This window comes from Trichomonas vaginalis, chromosome V (genome assembly GCF_026262505.1).
Source record: "Trichomonas vaginalis G3 chromosome V, whole genome shotgun sequence".
In the NCBI taxonomy this organism is placed as follows: domain Eukaryota; phylum Parabasalia; order Trichomonadida; family Trichomonadidae; genus Trichomonas; species Trichomonas vaginalis.
The window spans coordinates 22,103,114-22,122,559 of record NC_067207.1 but is presented as its reverse complement, the minus strand read 5'-3'; the positions used below and the strand labels follow the sequence as shown (position 1 = coordinate 22,122,559).

The 19,446-nt window shown below is 29.5% G+C and overlaps 3 protein-coding genes and 2 pseudogenes across 5 annotated transcripts, besides 4 other annotated features; 1 reads left to right on the top strand and 4 right to left on the bottom strand.

Annotated features, from left to right (window-relative positions):
• Positions 1 to 4,352: 4,352 nt before the first annotated feature.
• TVAGG3_0381850 (antigen BSP-related family) lies at positions 4,353 to 7,212 on the bottom strand (the record flags this gene model as incomplete). The annotated part of the gene is made up of 1 exon (XM_001583147.2): positions 4,394 to 5,689. The coding sequence occupies one exon, from the start codon at positions 5,687 to 5,689 to the stop codon at positions 4,394 to 4,396; it is 1,296 nt and encodes a 431-aa protein (XP_001583197.1).
• Positions 7,213 to 9,473: 2,261 nt separating this feature from the next.
• TVAGG3_0381840 (uncharacterized protein) lies at positions 9,474 to 10,874 on the bottom strand (the record flags this gene model as incomplete). The annotated part of the gene is made up of 1 exon (XM_001583148.1): positions 9,577 to 10,860. One exon carries the CDS (start codon positions 10,858 to 10,860, stop codon positions 9,577 to 9,579), a length of 1,284 nt encoding a protein of 427 aa, XP_001583198.1.
• Positions 10,875 to 11,681: 807 nt separating this feature from the next.
• Positions 11,682 to 12,523: a mobile genetic element.
• Positions 12,524 to 13,124: 601 nt separating this feature from the next.
• On the top strand, positions 13,125 to 14,097 carry TVAGG3_0381820 (annotated as a pseudogene). The gene has a single exon. A coding segment is annotated over exon 1 (973 nt).
• A 259-nt stretch (positions 14,098 to 14,356) lies between these two features.
• Positions 14,357 to 14,385: a mobile genetic element.
• Positions 14,386 to 14,612: 227 nt separating this feature from the next.
• Positions 14,613 to 15,450: a mobile genetic element.
• A 900-nt stretch (positions 15,451 to 16,350) lies between these two features.
• Positions 16,351 to 19,348: a mobile genetic element.
• Positions 16,737 to 17,152, bottom strand: TVAGG3_0381790 (annotated as a pseudogene). The gene has a single exon. A coding segment is annotated over exon 1 (416 nt).
• On the bottom strand, positions 17,271 to 18,027 carry TVAGG3_0381780 (zebrafish ch211-108c17.2-related family; the record flags this gene model as incomplete). Its single annotated transcript, XM_001583150.2, has 1 exon — positions 17,271 to 18,027. A coding segment is annotated over one exon (757 nt), but the record flags the coding sequence as incomplete, so codon positions are not given.
• Positions 19,349 to 19,446: the final 98 nt, after the last annotated feature.

Here is a 19,446-nt window from a genome sequence, read left to right as displayed (position 1 = left end):
CACAATTATAAAATGAATATTCATCAATGGTTTCATAGTTGTTTGGGATCAAAAATTGGGTATCATCATTAAATATAATATGTGTTTCTGTTACTGATGTAACATTATAATTGTAAGAATATAACGGAGGAAATGTTTTGATACTTTCTATGTCTGAATCATATGTTACATTAATAATACATTGTGGTGGGAAAAATGAATTTCCTGAGTATGTAATATGATTAAAAATTATATTGACATATTTTAAACTATAACAATAATCAAATATATTACTTTCTATAAAAATATTTGTTGATAAACCAAAATTTACATTTATGAGATTATCACAAGAAGAGAAACATCCTTCACGTATAAACTTTATATTATTTGGAAAATTAATTTCTGTGAAATTGTTTTGATTAAATGAATCGTTTTTAATTTCCACAAGACTTTCTGGAAATATTATTTCATATAGTTTGCAATAATAAAATGCTTCCGTTTCAATTACTTTGAGCTCCATGGGTAATTCAATTTGGTGTAATTTTATGCAATAATAAAAGCATTGATATGGAATTATTGATATTGAATTAGAAATAATTATGTTTTCTAGACTACTACAAGAACGAAAGCGTTGACGCCCTATTGATGCACAGGAGTTTGGAATATTAATTTGTAAAAGCTGAGAACAGTATGCGAATGTATTGTCCCCAATAGATTGGATATTTTCGTTTAGTGTTACATTGACTAATGATCCGCATCGATAAAAGTAGTAAGATGGAATAACTTTAATTTCACCCGAGATATTAACACTCGTGATACTGTTGTTATTCGCAAATGTTCTTGTAAGAAGATTCCCATTGAATGCGCAATGAAATTCTTCATCGCATACAACTTTCATTCATTTTCCATTCATTGAATCATATAAAATTTTATGAGACATCAAAAATTTCAAATAACTCTATCAATCTATTCAAATCGACTTTTTATGAATCAAAATGTAATAAAGCTTAGTAACATGAATAAATATGGTTCTTGAAAAATAAAATAAGCAAAACTTATTTGTATCAGAAAAACAAATGATTGCTTATATTTGAAATATTAGAGATAAACATCACAAATACTTTGATAATTCTTTGAACTAAGATTTTAACAAAAATTGAAAAGTATTTGTATTCCAGCGACATAAATTTCTCTACAAATGTGTATATAATTTAATTAGAAAATGTTGCATGAAGATTCAAGAATTTTGTCCATATGATGGGGAGAGTTGTGACCGATTTGTATCTATAATGAAAAGATTTTCACATCCAACTTGCTTTAATATCTTTGATTGTAATTGTTGATTCGGTTAGTATACACCAATTTCTTTCTCTTGGAGTTTCATGCTACTGTTTTGAAAACTAAAAATATATGAAATTTAGGAAACATTTATATATCCATTATGATACTAAATTGAAATAGTAAATATATATTAGATAAGCAGATATATTTCATGAGTTTTTAATTAAAAGAGAAGGACAAAATGATAGGGAAACAACAAGTTGATGTGATTTTTTGATAAAATAAGCAATATATCGAGTTGAAAGTGCATTTAGAGTACAAATTTGTGGTTGATTAATCTCGTGAATGAGTCTACGGAGATATGAAGTTGCATATGTTTCAAAAGGGTTTCTTGAGGCAAGTGTGACATTTAGCCCACAAAATGTACAATTCCGATATCGTGGAGTTACAAAGACTTTTGATTCACTATTCAAATTCAAATTGTAGTAAAGAGATTGATCTATTTGTTCACAATATTTCGCCATCCCAACATAATATATGTTCACTTGACAATGAAATCTATAAGATCTAGTGAAGGTGACATTATCATTTAAGACAATATTTAATGTACGTAAATAGAATTCATCCAGAATAACCACTGCATTATTTTCAACTTCTAATATTTTCAAATTCGCTGAAGTAATTGATTGATAATCGGCAATACCATTTGAAGGTATCTTAATATATGTTATGTTCGTTGATTGAAGACAATAAGGTCCAAATTTAGTTATCCTACCCAAAATTATCAGATTAGAAAGGCTATAGCAATTGAAAAAAGCATCTCCTGGAAGTTCAGCAATTTTTTCTTCAATAACTGCAGATTTTAAATTAGAACAACTTTGAAAACAGCCCTGTCCAAAATAAGTAACAGATTTCGGTAGTTGAATGTTTATTAATTGCTTACAGTCATCAAAAGAGTTGCATCCAATATATGTCACAGTTGATGGAATAGTAATAAATGAAAAGTTGCATAAGCTAAAAGCACCATCTTCGATAATTTCTAGTCCTTCGTTCAAATTAATCTGTCCTTTGAAAATACTAAATGAATTTGAGCCTATTATTTTACATGAAGGGTTAGTAGAAACAGAATCTGTTGATAGATAAGAATTTGAGAAACAATATTCTGGAATGTCACTCATAGCATTTACTATATTTGCCATATGAAGTTTGTTACAATTTTGAAAAGCTCTTGAATCTACTTCAATCACTCTATGTGAATTGACTGTTATTGATTCTAAATTTTCGCAATCTTTAAATGCAGACGTACCAATGAATTCGAGTTTTCCAGAAAATGTTATGTCTTTTAATTGTTTACAGCCAGAAAATGCATATGGTGATATTAATCTAATATTATCGAGATTGATTGTTTCGACAGTACTATATGCAAATCCATAACATGGAATAGTTTCTATATTATCTCCAAGATGGATACTCTTAATATTAGATCTGTAGAAACAGTAAAATGGAAACTCTTCATTTATTGATTCCGGACCTGATGAACTATATGTGTATTGAAATGGTTTATAAGTATTTTGCTCAGGAAATTTATAAGTTATTCGGTTATTATAATCGAAATTGAGATTTCCATCATAGATTGATAAATTGGTTGATTTGAACTCAATAAAAGTAAAGAAATCCCATGTGAATGCTCCAAATTCAATAAGCTTTAATGATTTTGGGAATGTTATTGTTTTCAAACTCTTGCACAAACCAAAAGCATGACTTTTTATTGTTTCTAGTTTATCTGGAAATGTTATTGATTCAAGATTTATGCAATTATAAAATAGATCTAGTTCGATTGTAGTTAAATTATTTGGGAATAATATTGAAACTAAATTATTACATTCTGCAAACGCATGCTCTTTAATTAGATATGTACTATTTGGAAATTCAACATTAGACAAATTTGAACATTGATAAAATGCATATTCTCCAATAATGTGCAAGCTATTTGAGAACTTAATATTAGCCAAACTTGTACATTGATAAAATGAGTATTCATCAATGATGTTTGTACTGTTTGGAAATTCTACACTAGACAAATTTGTGCATTGATAAAATGCGTATTTCTTGATTTGTTTGAGTGATTTAGGGAAAGTAATACTTTTTAGATTGATGCAATTATAAAATGAATATTCTTCGATTATTTCATAGTTGTTTGGGATCGAAAATTGGGTATCATCATTAAATATAATATGTGTTTCTGTTACTGATGTAACATTATGATTATATGAATAGAACGGAGGAAATGTTTTGATATTTTCAATGTTCGTATCATATATTACATTAATAATACAATCTGAAGGAAAGAATTCAAATCCAGTGTACGAGATTTGGCTAGGAAAAATGTTTATGTATTTTAAATTTGAACAACTGGAAAATGCTTCACTTTCTATTATGATTATTACAACTATTAAAACAAGAACCTCCTATAAACTTTAAATTTTTTGGAAAAGTAAGTTTCGTAAAATTATTAAAACTAAAGGCACCTGATCTAATTTCAATAAGACTATCTGGAAATTGAATTTGGATGATTTTGCATGCGTAAAAAGCACTATTCTCAATTATTGAAAGATGTTTAGGTAAATTCAATATTTTCAAGTTTGAGCATCCAGAAAAACATCGATTTGGTATTATAGTAACTAAATCAGACATATTAATATATTCTAATTTACTACAACTAGAGAAGCTATTCTTTCCTAATGACAAGCATGAATTTGGAATATTAATTCTTGTAAGTTCAGAGCAATATTCAAATGAAAAATCACCAATGGATCGTATATTTTCGTTTAATGTTATATTAACTAATGATTTGCATTGATAAAAGTAATACGATGGAATAACTTCAATTTCACCCGCAATATTAGCACTTGTAATGTTATTATTGTTTGCAAATGTTTTTGTTAGCACAAATCCATTGAATGTGCAATGTGATTCTGCATCACAATTGACATCCGAAATTTAGAAGGAAAAATTTCCATTCAAAATTTATATTTGAATAGAATTACGATCATTTTCTCAAAATTTTAATACGATGTTGCAATTTAATAAATATTAAATGATATATTAATATATTAATTTATATATATAATCTTTATAGATGCTTTATTAAGAGAGTTGAACAAAATGATAAAGAAAAAGCAAGTTTATGAACTCTCTTGAAATATACATTATAAATGGTCACATATCCATTCACAATGCATTTTTGGGGTAATTCGATCTCGCGTAGCTTTCTTCCTAATTGAAGAACAGAAATATGTTGTGATTCAAATGGATTATAATTAGTGTGAATTACATTTAAACCGCAGAATGTACAGTCGCGGTATCGAGGTGTAACATATATTTTAGTTTCACTGTTCATGTTTAAAAAGTAATAAAGGGTTTGATAAATTTGTTTGTTATATTTTGCCATTCCAACATAATATATATTGATTGGAAATTCCGAACGTAATGAATCTATAAATGTAATGTTATCATTTAAGACAATATTAAGTTTTGAAGATCGTATCTCATTAATTGATAATATTGCATTGTTTCCAATATCAAGCAATGTCATTTCTTCTGTCGCAAACGAATATGGTTCACAAATACAATTTGAGCCCACTTTGGCAGATGAAACAATGGAAGATTGAAAGCAGCAATATTTAAATCGAGTAATTTTACCTAATATTATCACACTTGTTAATGAATACCAGCCATAAAAAGCATAACTTGGTAATTCAGTTATATTCTTTCCAATTATTACATATGATAATTTTTCACATGAATAAAAACATCCTTCTCCTAAAAATGTTACAGATGATGGAATTTCAATTCTTTCTAATTCATAGCAATGCAAAAAGGAACGATCCCCGATGTATTTCACTGTTGATGGTATTGTAATTAATGGAAGAGAACAATTTAGGAATGCAGAATCTTTAATAATCTCAAGTCCTTCATTCAATTTAATGCTTCCTATAAAGTTACGAAATGAATCAGAGCCTATAATTATGCATGATGAAGATGTTTCAACATGGTTGGTAAATTCATTGCAACAAGAAAAACATGAGTCTGGGATATCATTCATTAATGAGACAATATTAGCAATATTAAGTTTGTGGCAATTCTCAAATGCATGTATTCCAACTTCAATTTTTCTTTGGGAGTTAATAATAATTGTTTCTAAATTAATACAGCCTGAAAATGCATATCGACTGATATATACAAGATTATCTGAAAATGTTAATTCAATAAGATGTTCGCATTGATAAAATGAGTATGGACAAATATATCTAACTTTATCAAGATTAATAGATTCAATTGAGCTGTTATAAAAAGCAAAAGCAGGAATTCTCTCAATATTGTTCCCGAGTTGAATGTTTTTGATTCTTGAATTGTAAAAGCAATGCATCGGAAATTCATCTTCGATTGAAACTGTATCAGATACATCATCTTTATATTCAAATGGATAATGAATGTTATTTGGAAATATAAAGTTAGTATCGAAATTGTTTTCAAAGTTTTTAGGTTCAATATCATTAATTGATGATTTAAATTCAACATTAGTTAATAAATTGCCATTAAATGCAGATTGTTCAATTAATCTTAGTGTGATAGGAAAAGTTATTGACCTTAATCTTCTGCATGATGAAAATGCTCCTTCTTTAATTACTTCGAGGTTTTCTGGTAGATCTACAGTTTCAAGTTGATAACATCCAGATAATAGATATGATTCAATTATTGTGAAATTCTTTGGAAACAAAAAGTTTTTCAACCATGAGCAAGATGCGAAAGCATATTTGCCGATGGAGAACTCTTTATCTGGTAATTCGATACTAAGTAAACGATAGCAATTATAAAATGCATAATCTCCAATTGAAAATGCATGATCTGGAAACTCAAGGATCTCTAGTTGATTGCATTCATAAAATGCATATTCTCCAATGGTAAATAAACTATCAGGAAATTCAATATTATTTAAATTTTTGCATCTGCTAAATGCCTCTTTGTTAATTTGTTTGAGTGCCCTTGGGAATGTAATATATTATTAAGATTTTCGCATGATGCAAAAGAATAATCATCAATGATTTCGTAGTTATTAGGAATTAAAAATTTAATATCATCATTAAATAAAATGTGTGTCTCTGTTACAGATGAAACATTTATATTTCCTGAATAGAATGATGGAAATATTTTGATACTGGTCAAATCTACATTGTATGAAACATTAATAATCATGCTTTTATCAAAAATCTGTCTGCCTCTAGGTTCAATTGCATTGCCTATTAAATTAACATATTTCAGACTTGTGCAAGAAGAAAAAACGCCATATTCAATAATAATATTGGATGATAATCCAAAATTTACAGATTTGAGATTTTGACATCTAGAAAAACATGAATTTCCGATATACTTTAAGTTATTTGGGAATGTAACTTCTGTGAAATTATTTTCGTAAAAAGCTGAATCGTGTATCTCAATGAGGCTTTCTGGAAATCGAATTTCTTGCAATTTGCAATACTGAAATGAATAATTCCCAATTATTGTAAGATGGGATGGTAATTCAATATTAATCAAATTCCTACAAAAATGAAACAGTTATTTGGTATTGTTGATATTAAATTAGAAAATGTAACATTTTCTAAATTACCACATGAAGAGAAACAGTATTGTCCAATAGAAAAACATGAATTTGGAATATTAATTTCTTTTAATTGATAGCAACTTGCAAATGCACTGTCACCAATAGATTGGATATTTTTGTTTAGTGTTACATTGACTAATGATTCGCATCGATAAAAGTAGTATGATGGAATAGCTTTAATTTCACCCGAGATATTAACACTTGTGATACTGTTATTATTCGCAAATGTTCTTGTAAGAAGATTCCCATTGAATGTGCAATGAAACTCTTCATCACATCTACAGTCCAACTACTATCAATTGATTAAAAAAATACTAATTTCGAAAAACGTGACACCTACAGTTCTATACTAAACGATGCATTGTTTCATATAATCGAAATTTCTAATCAAAATGCATTGTTGAGAATTTTCCAAGAGAAACATATAGAAATTATAATAAATTTAAAAAGAATATGAGCAAATGATAATTTTATGAAGGTTTTATTAAGATGGAATTACAAAATGATAAAGATGGAACAAGTCTATGAACCTTCTTAATAAAATATGCATCATAATGACTAACATATGCATTAAGATCGCATATTTGTGCAGGATGTTCAATTTCGAGAACGAGTCTTCGTAAACGTAAAAATAATGACAATTGAGTTTCAAATGGATTAAAATATGTATGCATTACTTCAATCCCACAAAATGTGCAACTTCGATATCGTGGTGTGACATAAACTTTAGTGTTTTCGTTAAAATTTAGTAGATAATAAAGTGACTGATCTATTTCATGATCATATTTTGCACTTCCAACATAATAAAGATTTAGTTGTTGAATATAAATATAATCTGTTCGAATAAAGGTTAGATTATCATTCCAAACAATATTGAGCCCTGTTGATTGGAAAAAATCAAATGTTATCACAGAATTATATCCCGTTTCAATCATTTTTATATCAGCGAAACCAAATGATCTATCCTCACATATACAATTTGAAGGCAATTTTATATTTGAAATATTTGTTGAACTTAAACTTCCACTTCCAAAACTAGTTATTCTACCTAAAAATATAATATTTGAAAGACTTATGCATTCATAAAAAACTGCATCCGGTAATTTTGTTATTCTTTCCCCAATTATAGCTGATTTTAGAGCATAACATCTAACGAAACAACCCTCACCTAAATAAGTTACAGATGATGGAATTGCAATGCTCTCTAAATGATAGCAATTATGAAAAGCAGAATCACCAATATATCTTACCGTTGATGGGATAACAATAGAAGTTAATAACCCATCTTCAAACGATTTGTCTCCAATGATTTCAAGTCCTTCATTCAATGTAATTGTTCCGTTGAAAACACAAAATGATTCTTTTTCAATTACTTTGCATGAAGAGTGTAAATCAACCGAGTTTTCTTTATAGCAACGGTAAAAACATCCTTTAGGAATAGTACTCATGACTGATATTATATTCGAATAATTTAACTTGAAACAATATGAAAATGCAGATATTCCTACTTCAATTATTTTATTTGAGTTGATTTTTACAAATTCTAAATTATTGCAGCGATAAAATGTAGACCGTCCAATATATTCAAGTTTATCTGAAAATGTTACATTAATAAGTTTTTCACAATTAGAAAAAGCATCCGATGAAACAACTTTGATATTTTCAAGATTAATAGATTCAATTGTGCTGTATGCAAATCCCAGGGATGGGATCATTTCGATTTTGTTACCAAGATTGATATTCGTGATATTAGATCTGTAGAAGCAGTAAATTGGAAATTCTTCATTAATCGAAATTGATTCTATAACTTGATTCCTAAATTGAAAAGGCCTGTAATTCATTTGATTTGGAAAAATAAATTCAGTTCCATAGTTATTGTAACCTTCAAAATTTCCATTTGCAATAACTTTTACTGTAGACTTAAATTCAATCGAAGTTAAACTGTTTCCATAAAATGCGCCACCCTCTATTTGTTCTAGGGTCTCTGGAAATATTATTGTTTTCAATGAATTACATTTACCAAAAGCACTGCTCTTTATTATTTTTAGATTCAACGATAGAGTCAAAAATTCAAGTTTATTGCACTCATAAAAGATGCTATCTTCTATAATGGTGAAATTTTTTGGAAGCTTCACCGTAACCAAATTTTCGCAGCTTTCGAATGCAGATTTCCGAACTATATAAGTTTTATCTGGAAATTCAATACTAATAAGATTGAGACATCGGTAAAATGCCTTTTCCTTGATTTGTTTGAGTGATTTTGGAAAAATAATGCTTTCCAGATTGTCACAATTATAAAATGAATATTCATCAATGGTTTCATAGTTGTTTGGGATCAAAAATTGGGTATCATCATTAAATATAATATTTAACCACAAATGAGAATATAAGTTAATGAGTAAATGTTGGATGAAGCTTCAAGAATTCCTTCCACATGATATAAAGACTTGAGGATGATTTGTATCTTCAATGAAAAGATTATAAGATCTTACTTGTTTTCATAACAATTGAATAATTTGCTTAACAGTGATGATATCTTTTGTATACTTTAGTTTATCTTTCTTGAGCACGATGTGTGTGTGAGGAAGAAAAAAAATCTTTTAATTTATAATAAAAACATAGTAAATAATAGTTTTATTAAGTGGATTTTTGTTTCATTCATCTGATTCAGAGCCAATTTCAACTTGTGCATCATCTCCATCATCGACGTTTTCTGTTTTTTCTTCTTTTGGTTTGTCTTCTTCATTGTTTTCGTTTTCGTCGTCAACAAACTCTTCAACTTTCTCTTTGATAGTTGTTGATGGCGTGATTTTAGTACTCTTGTTTTCTGTTGTTGATGGTTTCTTCTTCTGACCAAATGGACCACTGAGTTTAAGTTTCCTTTGATGTTCTTCTTCTGCACGTTTTCTGGCTTGGTATTTCTCAAGATCTTTGCGACGTTCTTCTTCACGTTTCTCTTCTGCCTGCTTAAGTTCTTCGCGACGTTTTCTATCTGCTTCTCTTTTCTCTCTTTTCGCTGCATTTTCGGCATCGGCTTGACGCTTTTTGTCTTCTTGAAGAAGATTTTCGTGTCTTTCTTTCTTGTTATTGCGTCTTTCTTCGACTTCTTCACTTGTTGCCTCGGTTGGCTTCTTTGGCTGGAACTGTTGATTCAGTTCGTCAATGCTGATGACGTAATCTTGAAGTTTAAGGTCTTCAAGACGAGAATTTAATTCATCAATATGAGAAATCAAAGCTTTGATGTGCATATTGTGATCTTCGACATCGTATCTGTAGTTAAAGTGAGCATCTTTCATGGCAGCCTTGAGAGTAATAGAATCAGTAAAATGATCACGTAATTTTTGGGAATAATCTGTTTTAGAAGGCATTATCTTTTGTGACATATCAAATGATCCTTTCAGACTACTAACGAGCTGACGAAGAACAGTCTTATGGCGGCTTTCGCGTATCATTGAAATATCTAATTGGCAAGCGTATTGATATGGGTCAGATATGGTGCAAGCAGCAAGCTGGCGTATAATGGTATCTGTTTGAGCATCTGAATTTGCAATAAGCTTTGCATTTCTCTGGCCTTCGATAAGTAACGTCGCGTTTTCTTTAGAAAGAGCAGCAACAGCAGCAGGGTTTTGACATTCTGACATGGTAGCTAATTCTGCGCTTTTTTGTTGAATTTCACTGTGGATTTGATCAAGTTTTTGTTTTAATTCGTATTCTTTTCCTCCTTGTTCTGTTCCATTCATAAATGATTGTAAAGCATTACTGTATCCTTGTTTTTCTTCTAAGTCTGCAGTAGCGGCTTCTAATTCTTTTTCTAAACTATTCTTAATCATAAGATTTTTCCTATATTCTGTAATCGATTTCTTATATTCAGCATCGATGTATTCCTTTTCTTTCAGAACATCTCCACCTCTCCAATGAAATTCCTCTGACTTCGACATTTTTTTGAGTTTTCTTCTTGAAAAAAACGTATTGTAATCGTAAGCATTTTATAACATGAAAATAAACATTGAAACTGCATTCCATGACATATTTATTGCCATATTTCGGTTTTAAAATGATCAATCAAAGAATAATATTTTCAATTTTGAAAAATTAACAAACAAATAATATTCTCCTAAATATCAGGATACGATTTATGCACTAATTTGATATCTTGTCTCTTACCCTCTAAATATAGAAATTATAGGCTGTTTGCATTAGAATTGGTCTAATCACTAGATGGCGTCACATGGCGTCATGACGTAAACCTTTCAATTTTGAGAGATTTACGTCATGACGCCACCGTTATTTAGTAAAAATTCAATGGGTCGGCGTCACAAGTTTACGAAACGATTATTTCGTCAAAAATTGATATTTAATCGTCGAGGAAGTATTATAAACTTATGAAATAATTTTGTGTAAGATTGAAACACAAAACTCAGGAAATAAAATATAAGAGATATGGATTTGAGATTTTTTAAAAAAAAAATTGAAAGAACTTTTGATAAGAGATTAAAAGTAAATTTCGGAGCTCCAGAGAGGGAATTGTTGCCTGCGAAGTGCTTGCTCTAGGCAAGTGCCTCGCAGGTTCCAATCCCTTCCCTGGAACTCTTAAAAAAGGTCGCAATTGTTTCCAATTAAGACCAAATTTCGGAGCTCCAGAGAGGGAATTGTTGCCTGCGAAGTGCTTGCTCTAGGCAAGTGTCTTGCAGGTTATTCTATATATCATAAAAATTTCTTTGCATTTTCAAAAATCATAACTTCATTCTTACCTTTTTTTGTTATAGACCGAAAATAGATTTTTTCGGTTTTCTCTTCAAATAATTGAAAGAATGATACTATTATAGGTTTATTATATTATATAGCATATAATCATGCTATAGCCGAAAATTATAAGTTTTGAGAAGATTGAATATAACACAAATAAATTTGAATGTAAGTTAAATTGCTTGTTGTTTTTAATAGCTATTTAATGAGAAATCCAATATTGCAAAATTCAAATTGAATGATTGAAAGAACAGAAAAAGTCATTCTTTTCAATTTCGAATATGTTTCATTGTATTTATAATTATATGGCAAATAAGATATTTAAACTTGATTTTTGAAGGAAAATTCACAAAATTGAATGAATTCAAATAATTTTTATTCAAAAATAAACCAGTTATTTGAGTTTAATACTAATTATCTATTCAAACTACAAAGTTTGTAATTTAAAATATTTTGTGAGATCAGATTGAATTAATTCAAGGTTCTTTTCAATTAATATTCATGACCATATTACGCATTTTCGAACATTCTAAACCAAATATATAAAAATGGGAGACGAATGTTAAATTTGCTAGACATGGGGGAGTTGTCTGCAAAGTTTTAGCTCTTATCTCTAACAAAAAATTAATTTTTAAAAAAAAGACCGAATACGTTTCACAGCGAGAAAAAAATAAAAGGCAAGATAGAATTTTCTAGACATAAAGAAGTTGTTTACCGAGTTTTAGCTCTTATCTCTAACAAAAAATTAATTTTTAAAAAAAAAGACCGAATACGTTTCACAGCGAGAAAAAAATAAAAGGCAAGATAGAATTTTCTAGACATAAAGAAGTTGTTTACCGAGTTTTAGCTCTTATCTCTAACAAAAAATTAATTTTTAAAAAAAAGACCGAATACGTTTCACAGCGAGAAAAAAATAAAAGGCAAGATAGAATTTTCTAGACATAAAGAAGTTGTTTACCGAGTTTTAGCTCTTATCTCTAACAAAAAATTAATTTTTAAAAAAAAAAACCGAATACGTTTCACAGCGAGAAAAAAATAAAAGGCAAGATAGAATTTTCTAGACATAAAGAAGTTGTTTACCGAGTTTTAGCTCTTATCTCTAACAAAAAATTAATTTTTAAAAAAAAGACCGAATACGTTTCACAGCGAGAAAAAAATAAAAGGCAAGATAGAATTTTCTAGACATAAGAAGTTGTTTACCGAGTTTTAGCTCTTATCTCTAACAAAAAATTAATTTTTAAAAAAAAGACCGAATACGTTTCACAGCGAGAAAAAAATAAAACTGTACACTGATTTTAATTTTCATTTCCAGTCACTTTACTTATTATTTTTTTTTTTTCATTTTAATTATAAATTATTTAATAATACGTTTATTTACGTTACCATTTTCTTTATTCTTTTGAATTCCATACTAGACACTTATAGAATATTTTGATTGTTAATGTACTTCATTAGAATGAATCCTTACAAAGGGTATGTCGATCGAATTTACCTAATTGGTATTTCCAATCAGATTGAAGAAGGTAAAATGACATGGGAAGAAGCTTGCACCCATGTTCCCATCGCCCCAACCCTTCAATCAAATGATTTCAAATATTTAGATGTTTCAAAATCTTTTTTACAAAATCAATTTAGCTTACAGAATATCCCATTGCCTAAAGGCAAGAAAGGTCGTAGGGTCAATCCCTACGACCAAATCAAAGCTCTTGCTGTGATACATGACCACTGGGCCTTTCCCTGTGGTCAAACAAAACAATGGAAACGTTTGAAATTACAACAAATTGATGTATCTTATAGAGAAGTACGCAGATACTTCAAAGAAAATCATTTCACCAAGACGCGATTAGAGCATGCCGGGCCAGAAACAGCAGTAAGATATTGGGCGCTTTCACCCAATCTTATCTGGCACGCAGATGTTCATTATTTTAGGGGTGTTCGTGGCCAGTATATTTATGGCATAATCGACGATTTTAGCCGCAAAGTCCTAGCGTGTATACAAATACCAGATATGCTGGCAGCGACGACAGCGAACGTTGCGGCTTCCGCCTTCATTGAATTTGGCGCCCCTTATTGTTTCTGGACCGACAACGGTTCAGAAAATAGGGGCGCCTTTCAAGATCTACTTGATCTTTGGGGCGTCCAATGGCGGCATAGACTCTCATTCTCCCTACCAAAATGGGAAGATTGAGAGATTCTGGCCGACATTGGAGCGCTGCCAAAGCATTCAGGCTATTCCTGCCTTTATTTGGGAGTACAATAATAACACACCGCATGAAGATCTCCCAATTAATTCATTAACTGGAACAAATTACACGCCAAATCAAATGTATCAGCTGAAACCGAAATACACAAATGCAGATACAGAAAGGTTGTGGCAAATATGGGATACAGATACAGGCATGACCGCTGTTGACACATTCACAGCGTAATAATAAATAATTTTTTAATTTCATTTTTAACAAGTTTTTTTTAATGTATGTAATGAATAATTCATTAGAATATGATAATGCACATTGTAACAGAATAGAACAATCACCAAATTTTTTTTTGAAATTAAAAAATAAAGTAAAAAGTATAAAGTAATCTAACCAAAAAAGATATTTAAAAGAATTTTGGAAAAAACAGAATAAGGATAATGATATTATTTTAGATACACAATCGATGTACTGAAGAATAATCCGGTAAAATGATGATATAAAATTAGATTATTTTACAAGTAGCTAAAAGAATAAAACTATAATATAAAATAAATGAAGTTTAATGAAACAATAAAGGGTAAATAAATAATAAAGATTTTTATTTTATATCAGTATTGAGAAGAAGTAACAGCTGAAACTTGGTAGACAACTTCTTTATGTCTAGAAAATTCTATCTTGCCTTTTATTTTTTTCTCGCTGTGAAACGTATTCGGTCTTTTTTTTAAAAATTAATTTTTTGTTAGAGATAAGAGCTAAAACTCGGTAAACAACTTCTTTATGTCTAGAAAATTCTATCTTGCCTTTTATTTTTTTCTCGCTGTGAAACGTATTCGGTCTTTTTTTTAAAAATTAATTTTTTGTTAGAGATAAGAGCTAAAACTCGGTAAACAACTTCTTTATGTCTAGAAAATTCTATCTTGCCTTTTATTTTTTTCTCGCTGTGAAACGTATTCGGTCTTTTTTTTAAAAATTAATTTTTTGTTAGAGATAAGAGCTAAAACTTTGCAGACAACTCCCCCATGTCTAGCAAATTTAACATTCGTCTCCCATTTTTATATATTTGGTTTAGAATGTTCGAAAATGCGTAATATGGTCATGAATATTAATTGAAAAGAACCTTGAATTAATTCAATCTGATCTCACAAAATATTTTAAATTACAAACTTTGTAGTTTGAATAGATAATTAGTATTAAACTCAAATAACTGGTTTATTTTTGAATAAAAATTATTTGAATTCATTCAATTTTGTGAATTTTCCTTCAAAAATCAAGTTTAAATATCTTATTTGCCATATAATTATAAATACAATGAAACATATTCGAAATTGAAAAGAATGACTTTTTCTGTTCTTTCAATCATTCAATTTGAATTTTGCAATATTGGATTTCTCATTAAATAGCTATTAAAAACAACAAGCAATTTAACTTACATTCAAATTTATTTGTGTTATATTCAATCTTCTCAAAACTTATAATTTTCGGCTATAGCATGATTATATGCTATATAATATAATAAACCTATAATAGTATCATTCTTTCAATTATTTGAAGAGAAAACCGAAAAAATCTATTTTCGGTCTATAACAATTCTTACCTTTTTTGCATTTTCAAAAGTTTTATACAAAACTTAATTTTGTCTTAAATTTTAAAATCATACTATTTTTAATATTTTCACAAATTAAAAATTTGTTACATTTGAGAGGGCTTCAGCCCTCTCAAATGTCACAAATTTGAAGAGTAGGTGCCAAAAGTGCTTACTCTTAAACAACCGTCGGATTTCCGGGTGAAATCGTGACACACTTTCGTCTTTCGTAGGCAGTGGTGGTTGTTACAAAAGGTAACTTCGAATGTAGCGTGAAATCTGCAAAAAAAATTCTGAAATTTGAATGGAGAACACAAAAATTGAATAGTTTACGTCAATAAAAAAGAGAAAAATGAAGCCAATGTGTCTCGAACCTAGGACTTAGAGCACCAATCCCACTGTTTATCACATTACACTACATGCATCTCTCACCTCAGTGAATGAGATCAACTATATGATAACTTTTTCCCCATTATATTCTTGTGGAAAAGTGACAAATAGCAACTTTGACCCTCTCTCCAAATTTGAATTCTTGCTGTCTTGAATTTTGAGTTTTGCACTTTTTGCAGAAGAATTTGTTACATATCATATGTTTAGGTTATTATAAACATGACTTACATAAAAGAAATTCAAGACTCATTGTGTGGTCATTTCACTTTCCAATGATGATTTTTTGATAATTTCTCGTTCATTTATTGGTATCCGAACTCCATTTCGTGAAGTCCAGCATTCCCATAGATATTCGAAGCATAATGACACCGCAGATATCGAAAATCAATTCGAAATTATATCTTCGAATTCCAATTTTCGTATTTCGGTGATTTGTTTTCGTAGAAGTTATTGGCATAATGACTCTGCTGATCTTAGCGTTAATCATTTTACAGAAATTATAGAATTGTTAAGGGTATAGTAAACTCAAAATTCTAGAGTTTTGAGAGTGCCAATAAACTCTATAGGCCTATATATATCTATATTTTAAAGGAGAGGTTACGCCATAATATTTGATATTATAAATTATTAATTCAAAATAAAAGTAGAAAATGAAACTAATTTTATTCTAACCTATATAAATATATCAATAATCTAAAATGATTATAGTCTGAACTATATTTTACCAGATTATCAAATATAAGAGAAATGAAATAAGGCATAAAAATATCATAGCATAATTATTGGATAAATGCATTAATAAATTATTTATATCATAATGAGAAAAAATCAAAATAAGAAAATGAGCATAATAATAATTTAATTAAAAACAAAAACAATAAATAAAATGTAATTTTCGTTAATCAAAGTCATCAATGTCTTCGTCTTCTGATTCCCATTCGGACTTGAAAACTTGATAATCTCCTCCTGGTACACTCTGAATGGATTTTTTGTATTTGTTCTGTTTTTTAGAACCTTTTGTAACAGTTTTTTGTTTCAATATCATTTTGGAGTAACAATTCTCTTCAAATGATTTGACATAATCTTCTGGAAGTGGGGAAGATGTAATGCTTTTTGTATATCTCCGAGAAAATGCTCTGGATCATTCCATTCTAAGATTGCAACGTTAACTCTAATGTTAATGTTCTTCCAGGCTCTTGATTTGTCCAAATAGCATGCAATTTTGGAGTTAAACGCTTCATTCATGCAGGTAGATCCAATGGAAGAAACTTTGGAAACTATGGGTGTCCATTTGTGAACCCAGTCATAGAGCATGAATTGAAGTTGGATCGAATTGACACCTTTTTGCCATTCAAAGCATTTGTAATTGTGCGGTTCGCAAAAAAATGATTGCCTACGTAATGGTAGACACAATTCTCCCACATTTTCGTACGTTTGTCAATATTTTCTTCGGCAAAACATGACCAAAGCCACATACTTAGGCTTGCATTCAGACCCCAGAAAGGTCTCTCTATTTTTTCAATCTTCTGAGTCTTGTCGTTGAAAACTTCAACTGTCTTATGAGAAGCTGAGAACTTTGTAAAATCTTTTGAGATATTTTTTGATACATGACCTGGATCGAATCTTTCAAGATGAGAGACGCCAAATTCTTTAAAGACAGAGACACTTTTGTTATCTCGGTCTTTAATAATCTCTTTAACATCTTTCAAGATATTGTATTTCTTTAATTGCTTCAAGATGATTCGAGTTCCAGCACTTTCCATATTGTTGGAAGCTCCGGAATACTGAGCATGCTGTCTGTTTCCACCAATATGGTTGATGTTCACGCATGCAAGAACTCTTTTTGTGACAGCATCGAGCGCAGTTACTGTACAACTTGGCGAGTTTCGCCTGTGCGTCCATCTTGCATCAATGGATAAGTAACCACTGAAGGACTTTCTCGACAGCATTAGGGAAATACTTTTAAGTCTTCTAATCTTATCGTCACAAAATCTCTGTTGTCTCATGACACCACTCTTCACAGGGGGCTTAGTTCCACAAAGAGAAAGAAAGCGAGCACCTTTTGTATATGGCATTCCGGTCATTATGCAAGCACCAAGCATCTGTCGCGCTGAGAGTCGACGACGTTCGTGGAGTAAAATGTTATGCATTGCCTTTGTTTTCCGTTTTGGGTGAACAATATGGCCCATACAACAACAAAAAAATGAAATCCCGCCAAAAGTGAAAATTGAATAAAAAGTAATAATTAATAAATATATACTATATCATTAGATGAATATTTTGGAATAACATTTTAAAATCGAGGTTTTTCAATGGATAACGGTTCAATCAAAAATTTGACCCCATTTTAGAATCTACATTAAAAATGGAACATTTCTGTCGTTTCAAAATTCCAAAATAACGTTTCTATTCCTCTCAAAAGTAAAAATAAACTTTATTGGGGAAAAATATTTTTATTTTCCAAAAAAAAATGAAAACCTTAAATGCAAATCTAATTTTGATGCTTTTGTTTGTGATTTTTTGGATTTCGAAAAAAATTTGAAAATTCAGACAAGTTACCATTAACACTAATACGTTTCAGCGAGTCGGTCCCATCAGAGAAATTTTCATAAATCGGCGATATAATTTATTATTTCAGCAAAATATTCTCAGATCCAACTAGAATAAGGTCAAATTATACAAATTTAGCAAAGGCTAGTTATCCTACCTATTCAATTAACTTTAATTTTAAATAATTCAAGACAATTCTCAAAATTACCTTAATAATCGCGTTCTCTTCGCAAAATGACGATTCATCATTCACTACCAGCATAACTGAGGGCTTGTGCTCACAGAATAATACAGATAATTTACTTATTAATGCAAAATTTAGTACCAAAAGGTAATCATAGAAGATACAAAAAAAGTTTCTTTATTTTGATTGCTGATTTTATTTCTTCTAAAATTTACCAAATCTAAAAAATCCAAAATTGAATGCTATTGAATTTCATGTTTATGTAACATATACTATTTATTATATAAGGAATAAAAATTTTATAGTTTTAATCAAAAATAAAGGTGTACTAAATGCATACAAAACAAGGTATTTTTTACTCATCCAAAATATGTTAACAGTGCTATTTATATAATCAATATCCGAATTTCGAAATCATTTTGATGAAATCTTTATTTTAAAATTGAGTTGACTGTTAAAATCACCCGAGAAGAGGGATTATCTCAATGAAAAGTACATAAAATAGCAAACGCACAAGATGGCACTATGCAGCTTTATATTGTTATACAGGATGAACATATAAAATGTTTGGAAAACACTTACTTCGTTCTACAAATGTGTATCTCTTTATATCAAAGATTCTTCTCAAATTATTGAGAGACTTCTCTCAAAAAAAGGAAAATTTGATAACTAAAAAAAATTATGGCATAACCTCTCGTTTTGCATAGATATATATTTACATGGTCACAGAGCTTATTTTCATTGTCAAAACTTAAAAAGTTTTAGTGGACTATACCCTTAATTTTAGAGTAAAGATTTATTTTTCTTCACAAAAGTCTCACTTTTTCAATAACGTAAACCTATGAAATGTAACAAATTCTTCGGAAAAAAAGTG